Source organism: Parasteatoda tepidariorum, chromosome 3 (assembly GCF_982258835.1).
Source record: "Parasteatoda tepidariorum strain Cologne lab strain chromosome 3, Ptep-v5.0, whole genome shotgun sequence".
In the NCBI taxonomy this organism is placed as follows: Eukaryota; Metazoa; Arthropoda; class Arachnida; order Araneae; family Theridiidae; genus Parasteatoda; species Parasteatoda tepidariorum.
The window spans coordinates 16,980,134-17,005,446 of record NC_141757.1 but is presented as its reverse complement, the minus strand read 5'-3'; the positions used below and the strand labels follow the sequence as shown (position 1 = coordinate 17,005,446).

Genomic DNA, 25,313 nt, shown 5'->3' with positions numbered 1-25,313 from the left:
CATTGTCGCTTTCTTCCTACCACGCTCTACATACCAGAGAAGTGAGGACATTTAATTTTAAGAAATTGTAACCAAAACTATGCAATTGAATTGCAAATATAAAAAAGCTTAGCTTGTTGAGAGAAACAGAATTGTAGATAGCGAAAATATTTCAGACTTGTTTAAAAATAAATCAATTGTTCCCCTGTGTAATGCACAAAGCGAACCGGGTACAGCATTTCAATTGTTTTGGTTTCAAATGTCACATCATAAGTAAGGTGAACTCCGAAGCGAAAGCAATATACGAATGAAGTTGGTGGAGCTACCACAAACCAAAATTGGTTTGACGATAAATCATGCTCTTATAGATCAGACTTTATAATTTTAACACACTCACACAATCAAACATTCGAAAATGTGATGGTGAAGCTACATTTAAAATCGTTTTTAAATATAATTTGGTACTTATGCTAATGTGAAATGCTTATCTAAGTATCGGCCCCGATGGGGCCCTCACTCATTCATCTCAGTGGGTATGAACTGAAAAGTGCCAAGACACATTTGAGGTGGAAGTTGAAACAAAGCATGGGAAGCATAAAAAGTTCATCTTGGAGGCTTGTAGAGGCATGATGGGGAGGATCAGATGGTTAGGTCTTGAGGGCTGGGAGGAGAGAGGTAAGTAGTGATACTACTGCCTCGTCCTTGAGAACTCCTGATTTTCAGGAATCTTGCAGCGTTGGAATGGGAGTCCTTTGGTCTGCTCGAGGAAGCTCGTTGGTTTCTCTTCGGCCGGGCACCGCAGCCTGTGAAACAGTTCGGGTGGTCGACTTTGCAGTTGGCACAGGTAGCTGTGAGGGAGAGAGGCTTCTCGCAGAGATAGATCGCACTCCCGTGCACTTCATGCAAGCAGATTCGTTGGAGCAAGATTTCTGCGTATGATCAAATTTCTGGCACTTGTAGCATTGAATAGCAAATCGCCCTCCATGAAATTTCTCTATCTTCACAGGAATGTTCAGGAGTATCTTCGTGTTGATGAATTCCCGATGTTCTGGGGTGTCTGGGAGTATCACTAGGAAAAGGTGGAGGAGCTTATACTCACTGCCCCGCTTCTTTCTAAGCTGCTCAATTCTGATTGGACGTCGTCCATTTTCCTCGATTTCTTTACGAATATCGTCCGTTCGATGATCCACGTCAAGTCTCCTCACGAGAAACTTAATATTTCTCGGCGGTTAACAGGCAGGAGTCGGTGGAGATATGTCTCCGTCGGTTCTGGTACTATCTGAGTGGTCACTGGTGGATTTTCTGGAATCGGCTCGGAGTTTAGAAGAGAAGGCTCTCGGGATCCGTTGTCGTTTTTGCTTTTCTTCTTTTTCTTTCTCAGTCTTTAGGTGAGGGGAGATTTGGGATCAGGACGCACTTCTTCTTTGGTCTAAGTTGAGGGCTCTACAAGCGTAGATTCAGCAGGTGATTCGGTGATAGGAATTGATTCACTGGGATCCGTTGGCTGCTCGGGATGGTCTGGCTTTTTGGTTTCCATAGGCGTGATCTGTTCATCAGGCTCCTCGGGGAACTATTCTTTTCTTCTTTTTATAAAGGCTCGCAGTTGATATTCACAGATGTAAGGTGGTTCATGTCGTTGAGAAATCTGCCATTTGATCGCGTATTTGGCGCTTTCAATTTGTTTGTCGATTTCATGTTTTTTGTAACTTCTCGCAAATTCAGAGACATATTCGATCCTTTCATCGTCAGTATTCATCAGGGCGAATTCCTCCCGGGGAGTGAGTCGCTGCACGAGCCGCTTCCCACCTCGGGCGTAACGTTGGAAAGATATAATCGTAGAGCTCGGTCACAACACAACCTTACTCTGACGAGATCAGTGAGCGAAGAAGTGTGAATATAAGTTGCTATTAATAATAGTTTAATAAATTTAACAATATCTACGAAGTGGTAGTTGTTCGAAATTCTAGCACAAAATATGCTATTGAATTGCAAAAAAAGTGTAGCTCGATGAGAGAAACAGAATTTCGAAAGTATTTCTGATTTGATTTTTAAAAAATCATTTGTTCCCCTGTGTAATGCGCAATGGGAACCGGGTGCAGCCTTTCTATTGTTTCGGTTTGAATGTTTATACATGCCTCATAAGAAAGGTGAAAGCGGAAGCAATAGGCTTATTTAAACTTTTTTCCTTAAGCATAAACTAGGTGGAGCTACAACAAAACATAATCGGTAGTGATTTTCGTTTTCTCGTAGACGGTAAATCAAGTTCATTTTCATTACTGATAAGTAGAGCCCGGATTTTGATGACCTAAAAAATCTCAACTAATGCCCTTAAAAAATGCCCTTAAAAAGGGCCAAAAGTGCCCTTAAAAATGCAAAAATTGCGCAAAAAATGCCTTAAATAAAGTAAAAATATTGTATCAAAAAATATTTTGGTCTTTAAAATTATTATGAGTCATTTAAAAAATATAAAGCAATGCCATACTTGTTCATTAAAGTTTGAAAAATATGTTTTATATCCTAAAATAACAAAAAAAGGAGAATATATTGACACCAAAGTATTTTTATTTTGTATAGAAACTTTAATGGATATAACAACTTCCATCTCATAATATTACTAAATATCAGAATTACATTGGATTATGAAATTTTTTTTGATAATTTGAAATGTAAACGAGCGTCTCTTGTCTGAAAGTAAATTTTCATTCCTGCAGAAGCTTCTTTCAACGTCTACCGATGTTATAGGTGCGTACTTGAAAAAGACGGTCTCACTTACTTACAATTCTTCTTCAATTTGAAAAGATTTTGCTTCACCTGTTAATATTCTATAGATTTTCTTCATTGTTTGGAAGTCAGTGTAATAATAAAAAATTATAACAAAATAATAAAAATTGAAAAAAATTAACAAAAAACTTTAAAAAATGCAAAATACGCCCCAAAATTTAAGGAAAAATGCCCTATAAATCTAAAAAAATGTCCAAAAATGCAAATGTCATCAAAATCCGGGCCTTACTGATAAGACTTTAAAATTTAAACATGCTTCTACGATCAATCATTCGAAAATGTGATCGTGAAGCTCTGTAATGTATCATCGAGATATGAGTAGATTTTCACATAACAATATAATTTTATAAATATTTATAGATTTAATAATATCTACGTAGTGGTAGTTGTTTAAAATACAGTACCCTTATATTTAACAAGATTTTCTGAATACCAACTATTCTTTGTGCAGTTCAGAGAGAACACAAATAATACTCACAACAATGGAGGGAAGAAAAAAATTTCCACTCTTTACAAGTATACTTCGTTTAATCGCTAATTCGGTTGTGAAAATTTCGAAACTAAAATTCGTTTCTTTCGAAAAGCATTTATTTTTTTTTTTTCAAGATCATGTGCATTTAATTTAGTTTATATTTTGTCTGAAGTTCATAACGAAGGTATATAGTTTTTTTATGGATTCATATTCACTTATCTGTCCTCTGAATATAGCACCTATTACAAAATGTAAATTTTATTAAAAAAAATATAGATAAAATTCTCTGAATGTTCATGTTGTTTAAGCTAATCTTATTGATTTCATTAAATTTTAGAAAAATTAAATTTATTGCCATCGCGTTCCAGTTACCATAAAATTATCTCACGCTTTTCCGTACTCTTGGGGAGGCTTTCAAGTAGAAAGTGGGCGTTACTCTATATTGTAAATATTTCATCTGTCTTCAACATTAACGCCTACACTCCATGGGAGAGAGTTCTGAAAGTTGAAAAAAAAAACACGACAAATTATTTGCGTTATAACGGGCACTATAAACGGGCTGTCATGGATGTCTGGCTGAAGTTGTATTCTAGCCCGTAGATGGCGTTACTGACAAAAAAAGAAACGCTCCCTTCAAAGTCGCTTGGTTTAGGCAAACTTGCTGGTACTGTCAAGTGGCATTAGAAACAACACAAATCCGTAATTCTGAATCGTTTCGCACCAAATTTATTGACTGTTAGCAAAAGAAATAAAGACAAATCGGCGTTTTGAATTTTTAGCAATTGGGCAAATACTTTTGAAAATTTTTTAAAAGGTTCCAGAAAAACACTCATTTTTTCCCTTTTTAAAATAAGTTATTTACTCTGTCATGGACAAAAAAAAAAGTTTTAAAATACGTTGGTACCTTTACATTTAATAAGCTTTTAAGAACACCAACTATTAATTGTGTAGTGTAGAGAGAACGCAGCATATGCTCATAACAATGGAGAATTACATTTATAAAAGTACTTGCCTTAGCTATTATTTTTTCATTTCAAAATCTTGTGTATTTAATTTATTTTATACTAGTGGGCTGCGCCCCCTGCCCGCTAACGCTCGCCAACTACCGAAAATTGCTACGCAATCTTATATGATTTGCTTCGCAAACCAAGCTCGCTTCGCTCGCTACTATCTTGGGTACATTGCAAATGCACAAAATTCTAAGAATTCAAAACAATCATTCAAATCCATGTAAAAACTTTTAAAAAAAAAATTACATCTTTTTAGTAAATACTACGTCATTAAAATAAATTTTAATTCAAATAAGTGACATGTAATTCGTTAAACCTATTAGAAATGTGCTATAGTATAATTCGTAATCTAAATCAAAAATCGTCAAATAAATTCGTAATATATAAATAAATTCGTGAAAAAAAGCGCTTTCGACAAAATACTAAAATAGAGATCTATCGACAAAGACTACTCACTTCTGCCTAGCTTAATAGTATGAGATTGCCGCAGCTGATGCTCTCGGGTTATTTCAGTTTCCGTTTTTAAAAGCGCTATATGTTGAGTCACCTCAGCTAGATTTGGCATGTGGCATTTTTAGCGGCAATCATTGGTCGATTCACCATGTAAGAGAAATAGTAACGTAAACAAAACAAAGCAAACGTTGCCACCGGCGGAAAAGAAATACAGCCAAAATTTGGGAGCCGCGTAAGAGAATTATGTATATTAGATTTTGCCTGAATGTTCAAGTTTATAAATTTCGTATACAGTTTTTATGGATTCATATTCGTTTGAGGGTCCTTTAAGAATCCCTCTTAAGACATAAAATAGCTGACCTGAACATCATAAACTAAAATTTATTATTGGCTTCTGCCCACCATAAGTGAGTGTTACAGTTCATTGTAAATAATTCGTTGGCCTTCCATAATAGCACTAACACTTCATGTCCGGTAGATGTGAGAATTCAATTAAACTTGTGTTATGAGTTATGTAAGTTTCCTCTACGTCATTATTGTTTTAATTAAACCAAATTTTTTACTTTATGTAAGCAACCCAGAAGATAAGAAAATTCCTGCATCAGTCATTGGATCAAACTAGCCCTTGTCTAGGACTTTTTGATGGAAATAATCCGCATTTGCGTTAAAGAAAAAATAGAGCCTCCCAAGGTTAGCCCGATGGTAAGGGTATTCTAACCCAAGATCTTCAACCATGGGGGATATTTTACGTCAGAGCTGTGATTAGTGAGAACCGGGAGCAGAATTTGTATTAATTAGCCACAGCTGGAATGCGAACTTAGATCACCTAATTCTGGTGAGAATGCCCTATTTCCTGAGCCACCTCTGCCCCGTTTGCTCCCATGAAAATGACAGTTTTAAAAAAAAAGAACAAATGACCTTCATAAATCATAAACTGAAATGCATTGTTACTTTCTTCCTAGCACGCCCTACGTACCCGAGAAGTGAGGACGCTTTATATTCCCTCGATTTAATTTTAAGAAATCGTAACTAAAACTATGCTATTGAATTGCAAAAAAAGTCTAGCTTGTTGAGAGAAACGATATTACAGATTGCAAAAATATTTCAGATTTGATTTTTAAAAAATTTTTTGTTCCTTCGTGCAATGCACAACGCGAACCGGGTACAGCCTTTCAATTGTTTCGGTTTGAATGTTCATGCAAGCCTCAAAAGTAAGAAGAACTCTGAAGCTATATTCTTATTTAAACTTTTTTTCTTAAACAAAGGCACCAATGAAATTGGTGGAGCTACCACAATCCATAATTAGTTTGGATTTTCACTAACTATAAATCATGTTGTTCATATTTGCCCACCTCTAATCTCCAGCCCAAAGCAATTTTCTGAAGAAAGAGAAAAAGCCAAGCAGCTGTTTTTGTTTAACCAACTTAACAATCAATCACGCCTTCCGCGCTCAGTTACTGCGCAGAAAGCTTTAATAGAGAGTTAGGAGTGAGTAGTTAGATCTTAATTATACTTACTTACTTTATTTATAAAAAATTGGGCACCTGGGCCGCGCAGCGGCCCCTATCCCATACATCTGGAAATTTACATAAGTTTAAAGTAATAACATTTTGAATTTAGCAGTCGATGTGGTAGCTAATACAAAATTACAAGCACTTTGCTTGAGTAAATAAACATTTGAACATCGAAACTAAATTTACACATATAAATAAAAACATAATTTGAAGTATATATACATAGGCTGACATAGATAAATATAGTAGATATAACATTTGAATATCAAATCTAAATTGACACATATAAATATAAACATAATTTGAAAGGAACATATTTACATTGTGGTAGCCATAAAAAAATCAAGCAGTTTGCTTGTGAAATAATAAAACAATGAAATTTTCAATATGACAAATTGGCGTTTTTACATAACATTCGAAATGTTGATTCTAGACTTAAATTAAAAATAAAGATAAAACATGATTTGATATGTACAATAATTGATTTTTGAAAAATGAAAGACATAATTGATGAATATAGACAAATCATACCTTGATACATGATAAAATAACATATTTGGAGAAAATGCAGTAAATATATCGTATCAGAGAAATATTGCTCATTAAATGCAATAATAGAATTCGCAAAGAATTTAACGTGCATAAGTTGATAAATATATATGCAAAAATTGGCTATATTACCAGAAAATAAATTTTAATGTAATTTAATTTAACTTAACTAAAAGTCTGCTGTGAGAAGTTCAGTGAATTTAACTTGAGAGTCTTAAAAATAAAAATAGAACTCACTGGGATTGAGAAGTTTCCCCGATGATTCCCCGCAGAAGGCGGAGCACTTCTTCATTTTTGAGCAATTCTTGTAATTCGTTGATTAATGACACCAATCGATGAGCAGGTTTAAGCTTCAAATTTGATGTTGCTCGAGGGCTCCTTCTGCTGGGTCGGGTCTCGCACCCAGTAAAGTTGGCTGTGTGGTTTTTGTAACAATTACAGCATTTTGGAGTAGTTGTTCTGTCTTTGTTGCATTCATGAGACCTGTGGTTTTCAGCGCATTTTACACACCTTGCAGGTGCATTGCAGTGGCTTTGCGTATGTCCATAATTTTGGCAGTTGTAACATTGTATTGGTCCTCGACCTCCTCGAAATCGCTCGATTTTTATCGGGATCTGCTGTATGTTGTTGACTTCGAAAACTCTATGGTGATTCGCCGTTGATGTTAGGATTATGAGAAAAAGCGGGAGGAGTCGATAGGCCTCTCCCATTCTCTTCTTAAACTGCACTATTTTAAAGGTTTCAATATTGTTTTTCTGTAATTCTGTATTAATGGCATCTGTATCAAAGTCCACAGGCAGGATCTTAATTATACGATTAGATAATATTATATTAGAAAAGTATTATATATTATATATACTGGTAGATAAACAAATAAAATTTTTAAATTTACTTTTTTTTGTTTTTTTTTTGTTTAAAAAAAAGACCATTATACATTAGTTTTATGAATGACAATGCAAGGAAAACACGATAAATTGTTGATGGTGTGGGACTCACTCTGATTGCCAGAACTTGAATAATAGTTACGATATTTCATTGTATCTATTTGGTTGTAAGTGTTAAATACAGCAGAATTCTCAAAACATTCTGGATTAAAATAAGAGTGTAACAATTTTTAGTTTGTAGACTTATAAGTTTTATACACTCTCCGTTTTACTTAAGATCTTACTGCAGATAAGATCGTTACCATTGCAGAGTGAAGCATGCAAGATCAAAGTAGGCGTTACTGTCTAATGTAAATTAACTTTGTATGTTAAAAATTAACTTTCAAGGAAATGACCGCAAGTGCATAAAAGCGCACATAAATATTCCTCATAACACCCAATGGAAGTACTGAAACAAAAGGAATGGAAGTTCAAAAAAGTACTTCAACGTACTTCCATTGGGTGTTAAGTACTAGTATAGGTCATCTATCATTACACTTCATCTTCATCATCAACTTTGACTCCAGGGCCGGATTTAAGCTTGGTGGGGCCCTAAGCTACTGAAAATAATGGGGCCCTTATAAGTTCAATTCCATTTCTATGCACCTAAAGTAAACTGTCACTATTTTTTATTGTTGAGTATTAACATTATATTATTAAAAAATTTGATAATATTACTTTATTGTTAAATATATTAATTTTGATGAGACTATTATGTAGAACCTTTCTTTTATTGCACATACATCATTTGAACGAGGGGAAAAAGTTACAAAAGAAACACATTTTAAGCACAGAGTAAAAATTTGGCGTGCTGTGCCACTATATATTTGACAGAGTTTTTTTTTTTTTGGATTCATTCTGAATATATTTTATTTGCAATTTTTAATGTTTTTTTTTTTTTTTGCGAATTTTTTTCTCAATTGTTTATCTCTTTACGGTACAAAATCTATAAGACTTAGAAACATGAAATTTTGAATGTGTGTAGAAAATATGTAAAGAGTTAGAAAGAAGACAAGAAAATACTATTTGATTATTAGTTTTATTTTTTTTACAACCGCCGTTGAACAACCGACTCAATTTTGGGTTTACACCCTATCAACCATGCTATACCGGCCAAATTTATTAGTTTATTTTATAACAGTCATTGCACAAACGACATAATTTCGAGTTTACGACTAGTAATATTCAACTCCGTAACCTTGTAATTTTGAACCCAATCCAGAAGACAAGGGAACTGCTAGATTTGTACCCAGAGGTATTTCTTTGTTATGAGAACTTGTAGGACTTTGTGACCCCGACAGATTTAACATGCACCAGTCACCATTTTATACATGGGTATTCTTCTGTCGGCTGGATTCAAACTCCCATTCTCACGAACACGAGTCCAACGCCCTATCAACCAAGCTATCCCGGCCAAATTTATCAGTTTATTTTATAACAGTCATTGCACAGCCGACCCAAAGTCGAGTTTACGACTAATAATATTCAACTCCGTAGCCTTGTCATTTTGAACACAATCCAGCAATCCCTGGGGCAGGTGAGGGCCGTTATATTAATACTATATTAATATATTAATAATATTATGTGAAAATAAAAAGAACATTTCGTAAGCTGATATTATTTAATTGATGTTTACATTAAAAAATTTTCTTCACTATTTCTGCTTTTTTTAAAATTATTTTAAGTACATTTGTTAAATTTTAGTGCAAGAAATTTTTTTTTTCATTATTTATGTAAATTTTCTGGCTTATATTTTTAAGGATTTATTAAAGGGTCTATTAAATATCAGAGAAAATAAATGTCATACGGGTTTAAAATATCAGCTCTGCTCTTGATCGTGTATAGTGGCTAGGTTGTGAAAGAGCAACTGTCCCGGGCATCCAGCCAAAACGAGCATTCAACATATTAATGGAACACACTAAAGTTTTATATCAATTAGCAATTAGTTTTAGATAATTACATTTGCAGAATAAGTATCTTATTATAGAATGAAATGTTTTAAAAGACAAATATCTGTTAATGTTTAACATTTAATCAACGAGAAAACAGAACCTATATTGAAATCTAACGAATTTATTATTTTTAATTACTGATAAAGTTTGTGACAGAAAAAAAAATTGAAGCCTGATAGATTTCAGAATTTTAGAAACACCTTCTAGTTATACTATTCAATCAAATAGGTTTCAATGTCTTTCATCCCGGTCTCATTAGTGATTCAGCATATTTCGATATCATTTTTGCTTCGTTCTTACTTAATATTAATTTGTTTGCGACAGTTAGTTTGTAAACCTCTTTTACTACATTTTCGAGGAGTTTAAAAACATAATATTAATGATTTTAAATTAAATGAAATTTTTTTTTTTTTTGTATGCCTCTTTTAATACGTTATCATCACGCCCACACGCAACTGTCTACTATAGAATGAGATAGCAAAACAAACATATGTAGTTATTTAAATTCTTATTCAAAAGTATTAGTTATTATTATTATTATTATTATTTTTTTTTTGAACTGACAATTTCTGTCCTTTTTTGGATATTTTAAAGTGCTATTTAAAACTGCTGCATATCACATGAAAGCATTAAATATATCATTTGTACAATTTTAAAGTAAAATAAAAGAGAATTCTGATCCTTAGAAACAGATATTAAATAGTCTAATGATCAAATGATGGGGCAAAAAAAAACTTTTTTACCTTATAAACTAAAAAAAAAATTTTTTTAAATAATTTATTAATACTCAAATTGCTTGAAAGATGATATGTTCCCTACTAAAGACAACGAAGTTTTTTGTTTTATTCAGTCATCTATATTATATAAAACGCTAATACGTACGTATGCATCAATAAAACCGATGATATTTCTTTTCTCGCGTTGGCAACAGTTTTCATTTTTAATTGATATGCTTCTGCGCGCAAGAGCACGTAGTGAGCATCATATGGCTAATCTATATTATATAAAACGCTAATACGTTTTAATTGATAGGCTCCTTCGGCACGCAAGAGCACGTAGTGAGCATGATATGGCTAATCGGGTGAATTCTCACCGAATTATCAAAATTCTCACAAAATTATCTTCATCGAAGCCGATGCTTTACATCCGGCTTTCAGTACTATTTCATATTGTTTTACAACACATGGTCTTAGCCCTCTGGTGGGAAAGACTTTAAAGCAAAACTTACAACAGTTACTTTTCTCAGCAACTGAAATTTAGAATAGTGTGATTAAGAAAAATATGTGAACTGTTTGCAATTTCAAATTAGTATTGAAATGCACAGGTTTAGAATTTTCTACAGCGAAAAGTTTTCGGAACTTCAGTGTTCAAAAAAGTATACGAAAGCTAGACGTTAAGAGCGTATCCAATGAGCGAGCAAAGCGAGCATCGGATTGCGAAGCAATCCGAAATGAACTGCGAAAGCAGTTCCGGGGGTTGGTGAGCGCCAGCGAGCAGGGGGCGAAGCCTCCTAGTTTATTTGTATTTATTATGTACAGCAATGTAAAAAATAAAAAATAAAAATGCATTTTGGGCTTCTGACGGCCCCAGTTCCGAATAAAACTGTAAAAAAAGAGGAGGGAAAGTAGGATCAGGGGCCCTTGTCATCTTGGGGTCTTAAGCTACAGCTTGGGCCTTGGTTGACTCTGACCTAACGCGAAACTCCCAGTTCGGGAACCCCGGTTTGGAAACTTCGACCACGATTCGAAGAGCGTATTCTTCATTATTCTTTGACCTGCTGTTTAGATTTATAGCCTTATTAACAGTGTTTGTTTTCCATTTTTGTTGCTATTTTTTAAAACAATTTTTCTATTGAAAGAAGAAAAAAAAAAGATTGCATTGAATAATTAAATTTGAATCCCGCTTTCACTGAACAAATGAAAAAGATGTTTAGTTTCGTTTTCCTAACTGACTTGTATTGATAAGCAAAAGTATCCGAGCTGTATTATTTATTATGCATTTAGGTATTTTATTATTATGAATATCATGAAGCCGCTAGCAACCATAGAAATGTAACTGAAATTCAATTTACTTTTATTTCACACAATTATTTAATACTTTTTTTTTACACAATGATCAAGGGGAGTATACTAACATCATTCTCATCCTTATTCACATATATTTTTTTATCTTTTTTTTTTTCCTTCATAACATATTATCAATAACTTAAACCAGTGAGAAGAATTTTCTTTTTTTTTTTAAATTTTAAATGAAATTTTATAAAATAAACTTCTCAGCTCAGATAAGCATAAATCAACACATTCATATTATTCAGAAGTTATAAAGGACTATTATTGTGCTGCCATCTGCCGATGACAGAGAGAATCGCCGTCGGGGATAGGGTGAATCAGATAAAAAAAGTTTTTAAAGGAAAATGTCATAATCGGAACAAATACTCCAAAACTTTTAAAATTAAAAAAAAAAAAAAAAAAAAAAAAAAAAATATTAATTATTTAGATAATTGTAAGTGGAAATATATCAGTTGTATATGTGCCCCATATGTCATAAAGAAGTCAGGCTATAGATTAAAAATGACAACTAAACACGGGCATTTTAACTTCAAGTAGTTTTAAGCAATTAATCTCTTCTAAACGATTTTTTCCAAATATTCAGCAGATTATTTTATGGTTATAAAATTCTAATTTTCCTGATTTGAAAAGTTATTTGATGCAGTTTATTGTGTATTGTAGTTTAAATGTTACCTCATCTCACATAAAATTTGTATTGATTACATAATATTTATTGCAGCATAATTTTTAATATATATTTAAAATAATGTACATGTTTTTAATTTTATTTTATGGATTAGAAAAATTTAAAATTCTTTTCGTTATCTTCCTATATGAATATTGCTCATTATTTTGCCAGTTGATCTCCAAACTATTTTTATTTCAGGGAAAGATCTATCATCTCGATAGATATTATCAAAATCTATAATCATTTAATGAATTATATTCTTTTTTAAATTTTATATTTCTTTCAAGTATCGATTGTTTTTTTTTCTTTTAAAAAATTAAAATTGAAGTTAGTTAAATTATTTAGAATCTTCTTACTTACACTATTCATTTGAATTATTGTAGCTGCAATCTGTATTATCCACTATTTTCTTTTTTTCGAGAGAGAAATTATTTAAGTGCTGTAACGACTGCTAATTATAATTTGAAAAATATATAGCGTATCTTCTATACAAGATATTAACTCAGGAAAATTTAATTTTCATTTTATTAATAAGAATTTATTTGATATAAATTAATTATAGTTACATGTAGTAAAAAAATTGACGTTATTGAACATAAAAAAAGCAACCGAACATCAAAAGTGTTGTGCACGATTGTACACAGTGCGCTGGTTCATTAAATACTATAATTTCAACAAACAATACTTTATTTTAACAATTGTAAATAACCAAAATCATTGCACTATTACAATGGAAGCCACGACTGGCTCAAACAAGAGTTCAAGAGAAACTGAGCAGTTCACAACAATTGCTACAGATGGCGCTTCGCTTAAGACCGAACATGCCGGCCCCTTGAAATATTTAACATATTTCAACAATAACTAATATGCATTGAAACTATAAGAATCACAATAAATTATTAGAAATATTTGATTTCAATTAATAGAATAAAATTATGGACTGTAGAAAAATATTTGTTCCAATATTAAATGAATGCACAATTCCAAATTTAAAGGAAATTATTAAAATATAATGATTCAATACAAATATAAACTAAAATTAATTCAATGAAGTTACAATTAATACCAAACTATTTATTGTCCTCAATAGGCAAAATACTCAATTTATAAATTGGTCTTTTAAATAAACCTTTAGAAGTTCGCACTAAAACAACCCTAACCTTTTTATCTTTGCCAGCTATAGTTTCTTCAACTCTACCAATTATCCAATGACATAGTGGAAGATTATCTTCCCTAACTAGAACCATTGTACCAGGGGTAACATTATCCTTCGAAAATTGCCACTTAGTTCGTTCGTGTAAATTAGACTAGTAATCTCTTTGCCACCTTCTCCAAATATTTTGAGTCAATTTTGTAACTCTTTCCCATCTAGACAATCTGTTATCTGGAATTTGAGTGATTTCGGGTTCTATGGGGGCAGTTATTGGACGCCCTATTAAAAAATGACCTGGCGTCAGAGCGTTCATATCATTTGCATTTGTAGATAATGGGGTAATTGGTCTAGAGTTTAAAATTCCCTCTGTGAGACCTTTTGTCTCTTGGTTCGTTTTTAAAGACTACTCACTAAGGATGACCACGGATTATTTCAATTTTAGCTTATTTATTACTAAATTCTTGATTATAGAATTATTTACAAAATGATACATGAATTGGAGAATATAATATTCCGGAGCGCTGCTGCTCCCTTCTCTCTCATGCTTTCTGTAGCATAGTTCAACTCGAAACTCAACTCTTCTGCGTTCAAAGCTAATCTCTCCTGCGTTCAAAACTGATCTGATCTCTAAAAAATCCTCTTTCCCATCAGAAACAGTCCTTTGCTCCACCCCCAATGTAGGGGACGCTTCCAGTGTCCTTCACCCTCTGACCCTCAGGTCAAGGGGTCAATCAAATGCGTGGGAGAGGAATCAGGATCCTGACACCCTCTATGTGCGTAACAAGGGTCAAAAATTCCTCAAGGGTTAGTTTTGAAATTCCAACAGTCTTTTTAAAGTGGGTTTTAAAGGATTTCACTGCTGCTTCCCAAATACCCCCGAAATGGGAGGCCCGTTGTGGTATAAATTTCCAAGTAACCTCTTCTGTTAACAGATAATCAATTAATTCTTGTTCCGGAGATTGAGCCAAACTAAATAACCGTTTTAACTCGTTCCGAGCTCCACAAAAATTACTCGCATTATCACTCATTAACATAGAACATTTCCCCCTTCTTGCAAAAAACCTTTTTAATGTGGCAATCAAGGCCTCAGTTGTTAAGTCCGAGACAATTTCCAAATGTACTGCCCGAGTGCAAAGGCACACAAAAACTGCTACATATATTTTTTGAAGACTTACTTTTCTTTGATTTTTCTGCTTGACAAGAAACGGTTCGCAGAAATCTAAGCCTGATTTATTAAAGGTGAACTCAGGATTTAATCGATAAGATGGAAGGTTACCCATTAATTGACCAATAGCTACCGGTCTAAATTTAAAACAAGTAACACACTCGTGCACTATTTATTTTTATGGCAAGATTTCTTCCGTGAATTGGCCAAAACCTTTGGCGAACAGAATTAAGTAATGCCTGGGGACCAAGATGCAAATCTTTTAAAAGGAAATACAACATAATTAAATATGTAAGCTTATGACCCGCAGGCAAAATAATGGGAAACTTAGCATCGAAACTTACCTGCGAGTGGGCCAAACGACCACCCACCCTCAATATACCATCTGCATCTAAAAAAGCGTTAAGTGATTTAATCTTACTCTTAGAAGAAATTGCACCTTTCTGAATATCTGCAATATCAGAAGAAAATTCATCCCTCTGTACTTCTCTAATCAAAAACAATTCGGATAATTTTAACTGTTCCCTCGAAATCGGTCCCGTAGTTTTCTTTGCTGAGATTTTTGCATTTCTTACAAGCCTGAAAGTAAAACTTAAGATTCTGATTAGTTTCATATAACTATTGCTTTTGTTCAAAAAATCAATTATAAAAGTGTTTTTCTCAAAGACAGTAAAATTAAGGTCAGAATTTTTCTTGAGTTCAACCATATATTCATCGCTGGAGGAAGGAGAATGTTCGAATTGCTTATAGTCCTCAGTCTTTAGAAAGGAAGGGCCATGCCACCAAAGTTCAGAGTTTGAGATTTTGTCTGCAGTAACACCACGCGAAATAAGGTCAGCAGGGTTGCTTTCGGAAGGCACATGTCCCCATTTAAATAATCTAGTGATTTCTTGAAACTTGGACACTCTAATCGATACGAAAGTTTTCAACAAACATGGATCAGTTCGTATCCACGCCAAAGTTATGGTTGAATCCGACCACAAGTAGACACTTTGTATATCCATTTGAAGAGCTTTTAACAGTTTCTGTAGAAGTTTGGACATTAGTTCAGCCACCAATAATTCTAAACGAGGAATCGTCAACTTTTTTATCGGCGCTATGCGTGACTTGCTGCACAGTAAATTAATAGTCACTTTATTCAATTCATTCTTACATCGTAAATAAATCGCTGCACCGTATGCATCTTGCGAAGCATCGCAGAAGCCATGGATTTCAAAGGAGGAAACAGTTCCATTCGCTACACAGCGGTCTATTTTAATGTCTTTCACACAGAGAAGAGAGGAAGCATATTTCTCCCACTCCTTAACTTTGCAGTCTGGCAGTGCCTGGTCCCAGTCCAGTTTTTGTAGCCAGAGCTTTTGCATAAAACTTTTGGCCTTCACTATCACCGGCCCTACGAGGCCTAATGGATCAAACAGTCTTGAAATGCACGATAAAACTGTTCTTTTAGTACAGTTCGTCAGATTAGTGCTATCTGAAATTGAAAATTCAAACAAATCTGCATTTGGGTTCCATATCACACCGAGAGTCTTAACGTTGTTATTAATATCGAAATGGTACTCCTGGTCTTCATACGGTAAGTTTTCTAACAAAGACTGTTCATTAGATGACCATTTGTGTAAATCCATGCCACCCCGATGAAGAAGGTTTATTAACTGATTTTTTAACTCTAAGGCAGAAGAAATATCATTAGCCCCCGAGACTACATCGTCCATATAACAATCATTTTGGACGACACGAGCTGCAATGGGAAAATCCTTCCCTTCATCAATCGAAATTTGTCTTAAGACACGCGTTGCCAAAAATGGAACAGAGGTAGTACCATAACTAACAGTACAGAGCTTGAAAATTTTATCTTCTTCATCTTTATTCAATTTCCATAATATTCTTTGTAAGTCTCGTTGATTTTCATCAATTAAGACAGTGCGAAACATACCTCTAATATCAGCCGTAAAGGCTACAGGATGTTTCCTAAATCTACACATAATTGAAAATAAATCATCCTGAAGCACGCCCCCCTTCATTTGTATAGAGTTAAGTGATTCACCACTCGATGTTTGCGCACTAGCATCAAAAACGACACGCAATTTTGTGGTAGTTTTGTCAGGGCGATGTACGCCAAGATGGGGAATATAATAACTAGCGTTTACATTAATATCGGTGTCAACTAGTTGCATGTGTCCTGAATTTTGATATTCAAGCATAAAATCTTTATATAAGTTACAAAGTTCAGGATTAGAGTCTAACTTTCTATATATATTATTCAATCTCTTTAAAGCTAGTTTCTTTGAATCACCTAAACATTGGGGATCCTTTTTGAGTGGCATTTGAACCACATATCTACCACATTCGTTGCGATAATGAGTTTTTAAAAAATGATTTTCACAATATTCCTCCTCACCAGTAAGCATATCTGACGAAACACTTTCGATTTCCCAAAATTTCTGAAGAGAATCTTCAATATTTTCAGAGGTATGTGTTAAACCGCAAAAGGAATTTAAATTGTTCTCATGAACCTTACCCGTTGCTATCAAACCAAAAGCAGAATTTTGGATTAACAAATTAGGAGAAACTCTGGTTTTTCCTTCCTTTAAAACAGGGATGGGCAAACTACGGCCCGCGGGCCAACTGTGGCCCGCCGGAAGATTTTATCCGGCCCGCGGATTGAATTTTTATTTGCCGATCAGTGGCAAATATAAACAATATACATCCACTTTCTTGTCGACTATGTTTAAAATTATTTTTGCTTTTCCTCTTTTAATAAAGTACTGATGACATTTTTACTTTCTCTATTTTTGTTCTACAAAACATAAATTAATGGAAATAGTTAGCACAGACAGCTTCAATTGGTAAAATGTTGAAGGCAGAAGTTCTTTATAGAATAGCCGTAGATTGGCTCCAACTAGCATTTGTCTTTCTCGAGGAGCTGACTTATGGAATCTAATAAAGGTAAATTGTACTTCACATTTGGCAGACTGCTCATTTTACGCTCCAAAGGTCGTACAATCTAACAATCATCTGAAGCAGTTGTTTCTAAATATGCCAAAGTTTTACAAATCATTACCAAAAGCTAGTTTCCAAAATTTAATATTTCATGCCCAGAAAATCAGTAGGGGAGAGTGGGGTCAATTGTAACATTTTTTACTTAATTATTTTTAACTAACAAAAAATCAAATATATTATTAGTATTAATTGACAGACGAGTAAAGTAGACTATCCTCTACTAGAAAAAAAAGTAAATACCTTATTTTAAATGTTATTATATTAGTTATTTACAATTTTTGACAGTCGTGCACTTGTTACAATTGTCCCCACTTACGGGGTCAATAGTAACAGTTCATAAATTCAACTAAAACATAGTTAATTATACATATTATCATAGTTGTGATATTTTTTTTTTGGATCAAAATAGTAGCGATATTTTAGGAGTAAAAATAATAATAAGCAGAGACCTAAAGGGTTAAACTTTTAACTTTAAAGGGTTAAAAATTTTAATTCATGCTGTGAAAGGTGACAAATAAAATAATGCACATGCAACATAATATAAATGATATAGGAAACTATTGGTGGTTCTTAAGGAGTTAAGTAATGGTTTGTAAACAAAAGATTATTTATTTTCAGCTGTTACAATTGTCCCTTTACTTATTGTTACAATCGTCCCCAAGACGCCATTTCAACTTCATTTGTTAAAAACAATGCTAGTTAATTAACAAAACTAATCTTTTTTTTTTGAAATGTTAATTAAGGTGTCCACTTACATATTTGGTTAATAATTTTTATTTGTCTAAACAAAATTACTTTGTTACAATATAATATTCTAATACCAAAAAAAGTACTTACGTAGCGTGAAAACATCTTTTGTGATGTAACTCTTTCAAAAGTACATAAAAATGGTTGCCAGCAGGGGTGTACATGTAGATTTATTAAATACACCTTGTGTGCCACCTAGGAACCAAATCTAGAGCCCGACACTCGAAATTTTTGCTCTGTTACAATCGTACCCTGTTACAATTGACCCCACTCTCCCCTACTATGTTTGCTTAATCTTATATATGTGAACAAGAGTTTTCAACTATGAACCTTAGAAAAAATCATTTCAGAAGTAGACTAACAGAAAAGCCTTGTTCCTTAAAATAAGCACATCTCACTTCGAACCTTAATATAAGGAACTTTAAAAAATGAAATCGCAATTTCCGTCATCTCACTAAATATTTAAATTAAAACTTGTATATCGCTTTTTTTTTTTAAATTTTGAAGCTTTTACTTGGCCCACCAAGCATTTTTTCCCTTGATTTTTGGCCCTCGACAAAAAAAGTTTGCCCATCCCTGCTTTAAAATATCATAAAAGAGCTCAGCTCCTATAATCATGTTTATTTTACTCGGTATCTCAAAATTTGGATCAGCTAATAACGCACGATCAGGAATTAAATGCTCACTAATTTTAATGGGAGTCGATGGAATCAAGCCCGTAATTCTAGGAACTATTAAGAATTCAACTTGCGAAGAAAAGGATAAATCCTTATTACAAATCAAAGAAGTCGCCTTCCACGTAACATTCATTTTATTCTCTCCCAATCCACTAACAGAAATGTTTATTTTTTTTCGCTTCAACCCCAAATCAAAACAAGTATCAGAAATAAAATAATTCGACTGACTGCCATTGTCCAACAATGCTCTTATTAAAACATATTTATTTTTAAGCGGACTCCAGATGTTAATTAAGGCAGTAGTAGATAGAAGAACTAATTTATTACTATTTAGACTACGAGTTGAGAATGCGTGGAAAACGCTACTCTCTTTCGATTTCTCTGAGTCAGCAATTTCACCGGCTTCAGAAATATTACTCAATAGATTTGGCGCCAGGATGGGGGATTGTTTTGGCATATCTGAACTTGATTTAATAGTTTCAAGAGGGCGAGAATTATCTCTATGAAGTAAATCGTGATGTTTACAGTTACTAATTTTACAACAAACTTTCGAAAAACAATTGGAAAGTTTATGATTATTACCAAAACAATTAATGCAAAGCCTTAATTTTTTAACTTCTTCAAACCTTTTTAAAGGGGAAAGATCTAAAAATAATGGACAATTATGCAGTTCATGCGGTTTTTTACACAACAAACATTTCAAACTAGATTTTGGAATAAAAGATTTACTTTTATTTACGGGATGAAGTTTCGATTTATTTGGCTGCACACCTTGTAAATTCTCTAATAACTGAGCTCTTTTATGAAGAAAGTCCAAAACTTATCCCATTCTGGTAAATCAGAAGTTGTTAGAGACATTTCGAATTCCTTACGTGTATTTTTATCTACTTTGTGTAGAATAATATTCATTAGCAATTGATAACATAAATCGTTACTTTCTAATTTCAAAAGTTTTAAATCTCTTAAATTACGGTTTAACACATCAATAAGATTTCTTATGTCTTTAAAAGAATCATACGGTAACTTTTCTAAGTTTAAAATATTAGAAATATAACTATTTACCACAATACGCTTATTCTCATATCTATCAATTAAAACTTTCATTAAAGATTCAAATAAATCCTCACTAGTTTCTATATATTTAGCATCGCCCTTAAGCGATGATCTCAAATAAATCAACTTCTGTAAATCAGACAATGAAGAATTATTAGATATTAAACTATCGAATTGTTGTTTAAAGCTTGACCAATGCTCAACTTATCCATTAAATGTAGGCAAATTAATATCTGGTAACTTCAAATTCATTTTAGTTACAATAGAATCATTGCCTCTAACTTCACTATGTTGAAACTTAAATATGAAGGTTTGCAAGCTTACCTTTATATGTTCTATAGACTCTTCTAAATTGTCCATTTCAGCTTCAAAATTGGGCAAACCTTTTTCATCGAGGATGGCATAGTAATCCAATTTTAATTTCTCTAGTTTATCACAAGTATCCAAAACGTTTTCTAATTTGCATTGAAGCAATAATAGTCCAGCTGTTTCGGCTTTCTCACGAACAAATGTCTCTAATTTGGTTATTCGATCTTTCAAATAACCCTTTCTGCGACTAAGCACAGTCTTTTCTGATTTTTTGTCTTCTTCACTACTACTGCTCATTCTGAAGAAAACGAAATGAAACTACGCATTCCACATTCCACAACAAGCCGAAAGTTCGAAAATACGATTTCTCCGGTTGCACTAGGATCACTTTTTTTTCATTTTTTTTTCAACAAACAATACTTTATTTTAACAATTGTAAATAACCAAAATCATTGCACTATTACAATGGAAGCCACGACTGGCTCAAACAAGAGTTCAAGAGAAACTGAGCAGTTCACAACAATTGCTACAGATGGCGCTTCGCTTAAGACCGAACAAGTGTTATTTAATTTCATTTTATTAATAAGCACTCATTTGATAAAAACTAATTATAGTTACATGTAGTAAAAAAATTTACCTCATTGAACATCAAAAAAAAGCAACCGAACATTAAAAGTGTTACTTAATTTTCATTTTATTTATAAACTCTTATAAGATATAAATTAATTATAGTTGCAACAAGTAAAAAAATTGACCTCATCGAGCATAAGCAGCCGAACATCAAAAGGGTTATTTTTGAAAACATAAATAAATAAAAAATCTCCGTCTTCGCATCCACCGTCGCTCAAACCGGGGAAATCTTCAGGTTAAAAATACAAAACAAGAATCGAAATTCAAAACAATTAAAAATTAGAAACATAAAAGAACAAAAATTGTATAAGAAAATACCGACGAAGAAAACGAAGTAAATAAACAAACACTAGTTTACTGCGCATGCGCGGTTACTCTAACAGGGAATATCTTCAGGTTAAAGTTAGTTAACTCTGGGTTAGAGTAACTCGCATTTTACGTGCACGGTGAAATGAAATTTTGGAATCTCACCCGTAGTTGCTCCCATAAAACCTTTTTGAACTGTGACTGAGGGTTAGAGTCAATGGTGAATACGGACGTTACCTGGAGTTGCTCCCATAAAACCTGTTTTGAACTGTGACTGAGGGTTAGGGTAAATGGTGAATACGGGCGTTACCTGAAGTTACTCCCATAAAACCTGTTTTGAACTGTGACTGAGGGTTAGGGTCAATGGTGAATACGGCCGTTCTGGAGTTACTCCCATAAAACCTGATTTGAACTGTGACTGAGGGTTAGGGTCAATGGTGAATACGGGTGTATGCACTGTGGGCTAGAAGACCATGATCTTTGGCCAAAAGTCAAAATTAAATTTTCAACTAAAATATGTGAAGGCAGCTTTAATATAGCCCAAATTAAGTATTCATAATCATTCCAAACATTATAACTTACTTTTTGAACCAACAAAGGTACAATGTAGTGAAAAACATGCTAAAAATTTTTTTTAAATTTAACTTTTAAATTTATATTTCAGAAATATATATGGGAATTTCACCTTACTGTTACATTTTTATCAGAGTAATTAGTCTGAAATTATAGTACAATTTTTCAATTTGTGGGATTGATTAATACTCTTGACAAACTTATAGTTTTTATCTTATCTTTTGACATTTTGCAATGCTTGAATGACTTTCAAAACTTAGTTTCAAAAAGTTCCACGAGGTAATTAGCTAAATTTTTTTTTGTTGCCTTCTTTGATGTTTCTTCTTTCGAAGAAACCTGCCCCATTTAGCCCATATTGCAAAGGTGGACTAAATATACCGAAAAACAAACATTATGTTTTTTTTTCTTCATGTTTTCGCGTTATTTTGTAATATTACACCGGAAATATAATTTGCTTTTCATTTTTAATATAAAATTGCGAAAATTATTGTATGTTCATTGCTATATTTAATTATTTAAACGTATTATATATATATATTTTTTTTTTGCTCACCTTATTTCAGCCGGCATTTTTTTTTCTTTGGTATTTTTAGCGTATTTCAAAATTTCAACTATGAATTCAATCTACCTGCACATAAAAACTCCTGAATAAAAAACATCAAATTTTGAAACAAATTTCATCGAAATACTAATTTTGGTCACGATACCTTGGATGCTGGCCCACTGTGGTATGTATTGTTGGCTCCTTCCATGGGCTTGCACGTTGATTTTAATTCATGTGTAACTGCCCTTCGATAAGTTAAAATAAAATTTTAAGATGAAGTTGAACAATTTTTCTATAGATTGTTAGGCCCCAAATTCGATTATATATTTAATTTTAAGACTACTTGAATTTTTTTTCACACGACACGATTGTTTCTTCAGGCCAATGCCTCCCCCCTTCCTTACGTACCTCTTTTTTTCTGGCATATGACTGAGGAGGAAAAGATCGAATACTTTAGTTAGTAACTGCTTTAATTTAATTAAAAGAAAGCTATACGTAGAAGAAATTTTTTTTTATTGAAAATTATTATAGATTTTCTATAATATAGAATTTATTATTTTTTAGAATTTTTCTGATTGTAAAGCCCCGAATTCGATTATGTATGTAATTTTAAGAATGTTTCTAAGCTAGTCACACAACCTCGCCACTCCCCCCCCCCAAAAAAAAATTTCTTGTTGGTCAGTGTGTAGAAAGTTTACAATTCTCCTTTAGTCAGTAATTGCTTTAATTTAATAAGAAAAAACAATTCGTAGAAATTGTAATTTGTTCGATTTAAAAAATATTTAGATAATTTAGGAGTTGTAAAGAGAGGATGCAATCAAGTTGATGCTATTTCTTGAATTATGTCTTTTCCTTGAAAATGTTTTTCATTATTAGCATTTAATAAACACACGTTTCGAGCTGCGTTCATTTCTGTAAACACATCTCGAGCTGTGTCCCATTTCTTAAACACATATTTTGAGCAGCGTAGATTTTTGTAAACTTACAATTCGAGTTCTGTCCAGATTTTTTTTTTATATAAATAATAAAAAAAATAATAAAAAAACTCCCCTACAGAATGTCTCCAAAGTTAAGATTTTTCTTAATTTGCAATGAATAGCAACCGAAATAATTTTGGAAAGCAATTTTAGAACATAATTTGTAAACACCTGAGTAAGGGTAGATACAAGGTTCAATTCTTTTTTAAGAATATGACTAACTATTTGCAAATGTAAAAAATTATTTTTGCATGGCTGGCAGCACACAGGTTTTAAAATCATTTTTAAAACCTGTGACCTGACTAGTAAAGTGGTAATCCTTGTTACCGTGAAAAAATAATACTTTTTGCTCATTATAACATTTATAATATGAATACCTAAGTCTTAATTACTATGTTTCTTTCAAAATCTTATAGAGAGTTGTAAACAATTAAAAAGAAACGCTTTCAGAATTTTGGGTAATTTTACAAACATTTTTCACCCATTTCCTCCCAAGCTAACTTTTAAAAAGACGATTACCGATCTCAAGAAAGAAAAAAGTGGTACCACGAGTTATTCATTGGTAGGATTAACTTTGAAGAAACAAGGTAGTTCTGTCTACAAGAATATATTGACAGTATAAACGTTTATAATTGGATCTGAAAAACGGTAGATTACTTTAATAATGTGACAAGTGGCAGAAAGAAGTGTCCTCTTGGTATTGATAATAACACATAACTACTTTTTTGATATAATAGTTTCTCATACATAGGTTGCTTTTTTGTGTCTTAGCATAAATGCTACAGCTTATCACAAATTTATTGGTTTCTCATTCTATGTCAATTAAATTAGATGAAATGATTGTCGCATCATATTGGCACTTCGTGTAGCATACCATACATGGGTTAACATTTATTACCATGGAAGGCTGTATTTTTTTAGTGCATCAACTTTGTTATTAGTATGTGCCATGACAGAGACCGTCACCTATTATTATGTATTATGTGCAGTTGTCGACAATTTACAGCTAAAACTTTTTTGAATTTTAGGTAGTTTTTGCAACATTTAAGGAGCATCGCCGTGAGAAAAATAGGGAGAGAAATGCATTTTATATGAATTTTGAAGAGCATACATATAGGGACTTGGAAAATAAATTTGAATCAAATTTTTCACAAGATAGAATTTTCCAAAAAAGAGCAAAAATTTGAGAGCTTTAGTCATAGCGCTATCAAAAGCCTCAAAAATCGCTTTATATGTCAAAATGCATATTTATAAAAAGGTGAAATTATATAATATGCATTTGGTCTATTTTTTGCTATTCCTTCCCTTTGCTTATTGAACTAAACCAAATTTCGAATGCTTCATACATATAAAGTACTCGGAAGCAAGGGCGCCGGCAGCGGGGTGCAAGGGGGTGCACTTGCACCCCTCTGACTTTTTTTTAAAAACAATTAAAGAGATACAGAAAAATTTTGTTATACATTTTTTTACTAAACATATTTTTTTGGAAAAACAAATAATTAAGTAATTATTGATACATAACAATTAAAAAATTGTTTAATCAAACAAGAATTGTAATCGTTTTGCTTGATGTCCAAATCTGTTTTTAACTTTTTCAATGAATTCTGAGTCATCTTTGATTCTTTTCTTATGAACACTGAGCATTCACACACTTGGCAGATATCTAAGCTATATTTTTAAATTTCATTTAAAAAAATGTAAATAATATATTTTCTATTAGTTATTCAGTTTAACAAAGGTGTATAACACAAGCTGACTTCTCGCAACTGTAAAACTTCATCAACACAATGAATACCAATGTTAAGCG

The 25,313-nt window shown here is 32.7% G+C and overlaps 1 protein-coding gene across 1 annotated transcript; it reads right to left on the bottom strand.

The window, feature by feature from the left end:
• Positions 1–698: 698 nt before the first annotated feature.
• On the bottom strand, positions 699–20,773 carry LOC147813189 (uncharacterized). Its single transcript, XM_087158538.1, has 3 exons — positions 20,492–20,773; positions 15,032–17,131; positions 699–1,190 (listed from the first exon to the last, which is right to left on the bottom strand). Exons 1-3 carry the CDS (start codon positions 20,771–20,773, stop codon positions 699–701), a joined length of 2,874 nt encoding a protein of 957 aa, XP_087014664.1.
• Between the last annotated feature and the right edge of the window lie 4,540 nt (positions 20,774–25,313).

Coding starts and splice junctions, on each gene's coding strand:
- LOC147813189 (XM_087158538.1), bottom strand. CDS start 20,773: ATGAGCAGTAGTAGTGAAGAAGACAAAAAATCAGAAAAGACTGTGCTT. Junction 17,132..20,491: donor AGTCTATAGAACATATAAAG/GTAAGCTTGCAA, acceptor GATTCTCTTCAG/AAATTTTGGGAAATCGAAAG. Junction 1,191..15,031: donor GTCGTTTGGCCCACTCGCAG/GTAAGTTTCGAT, acceptor AGAAATATTAAG/TTTCTCGTGAGGAGACTTGA.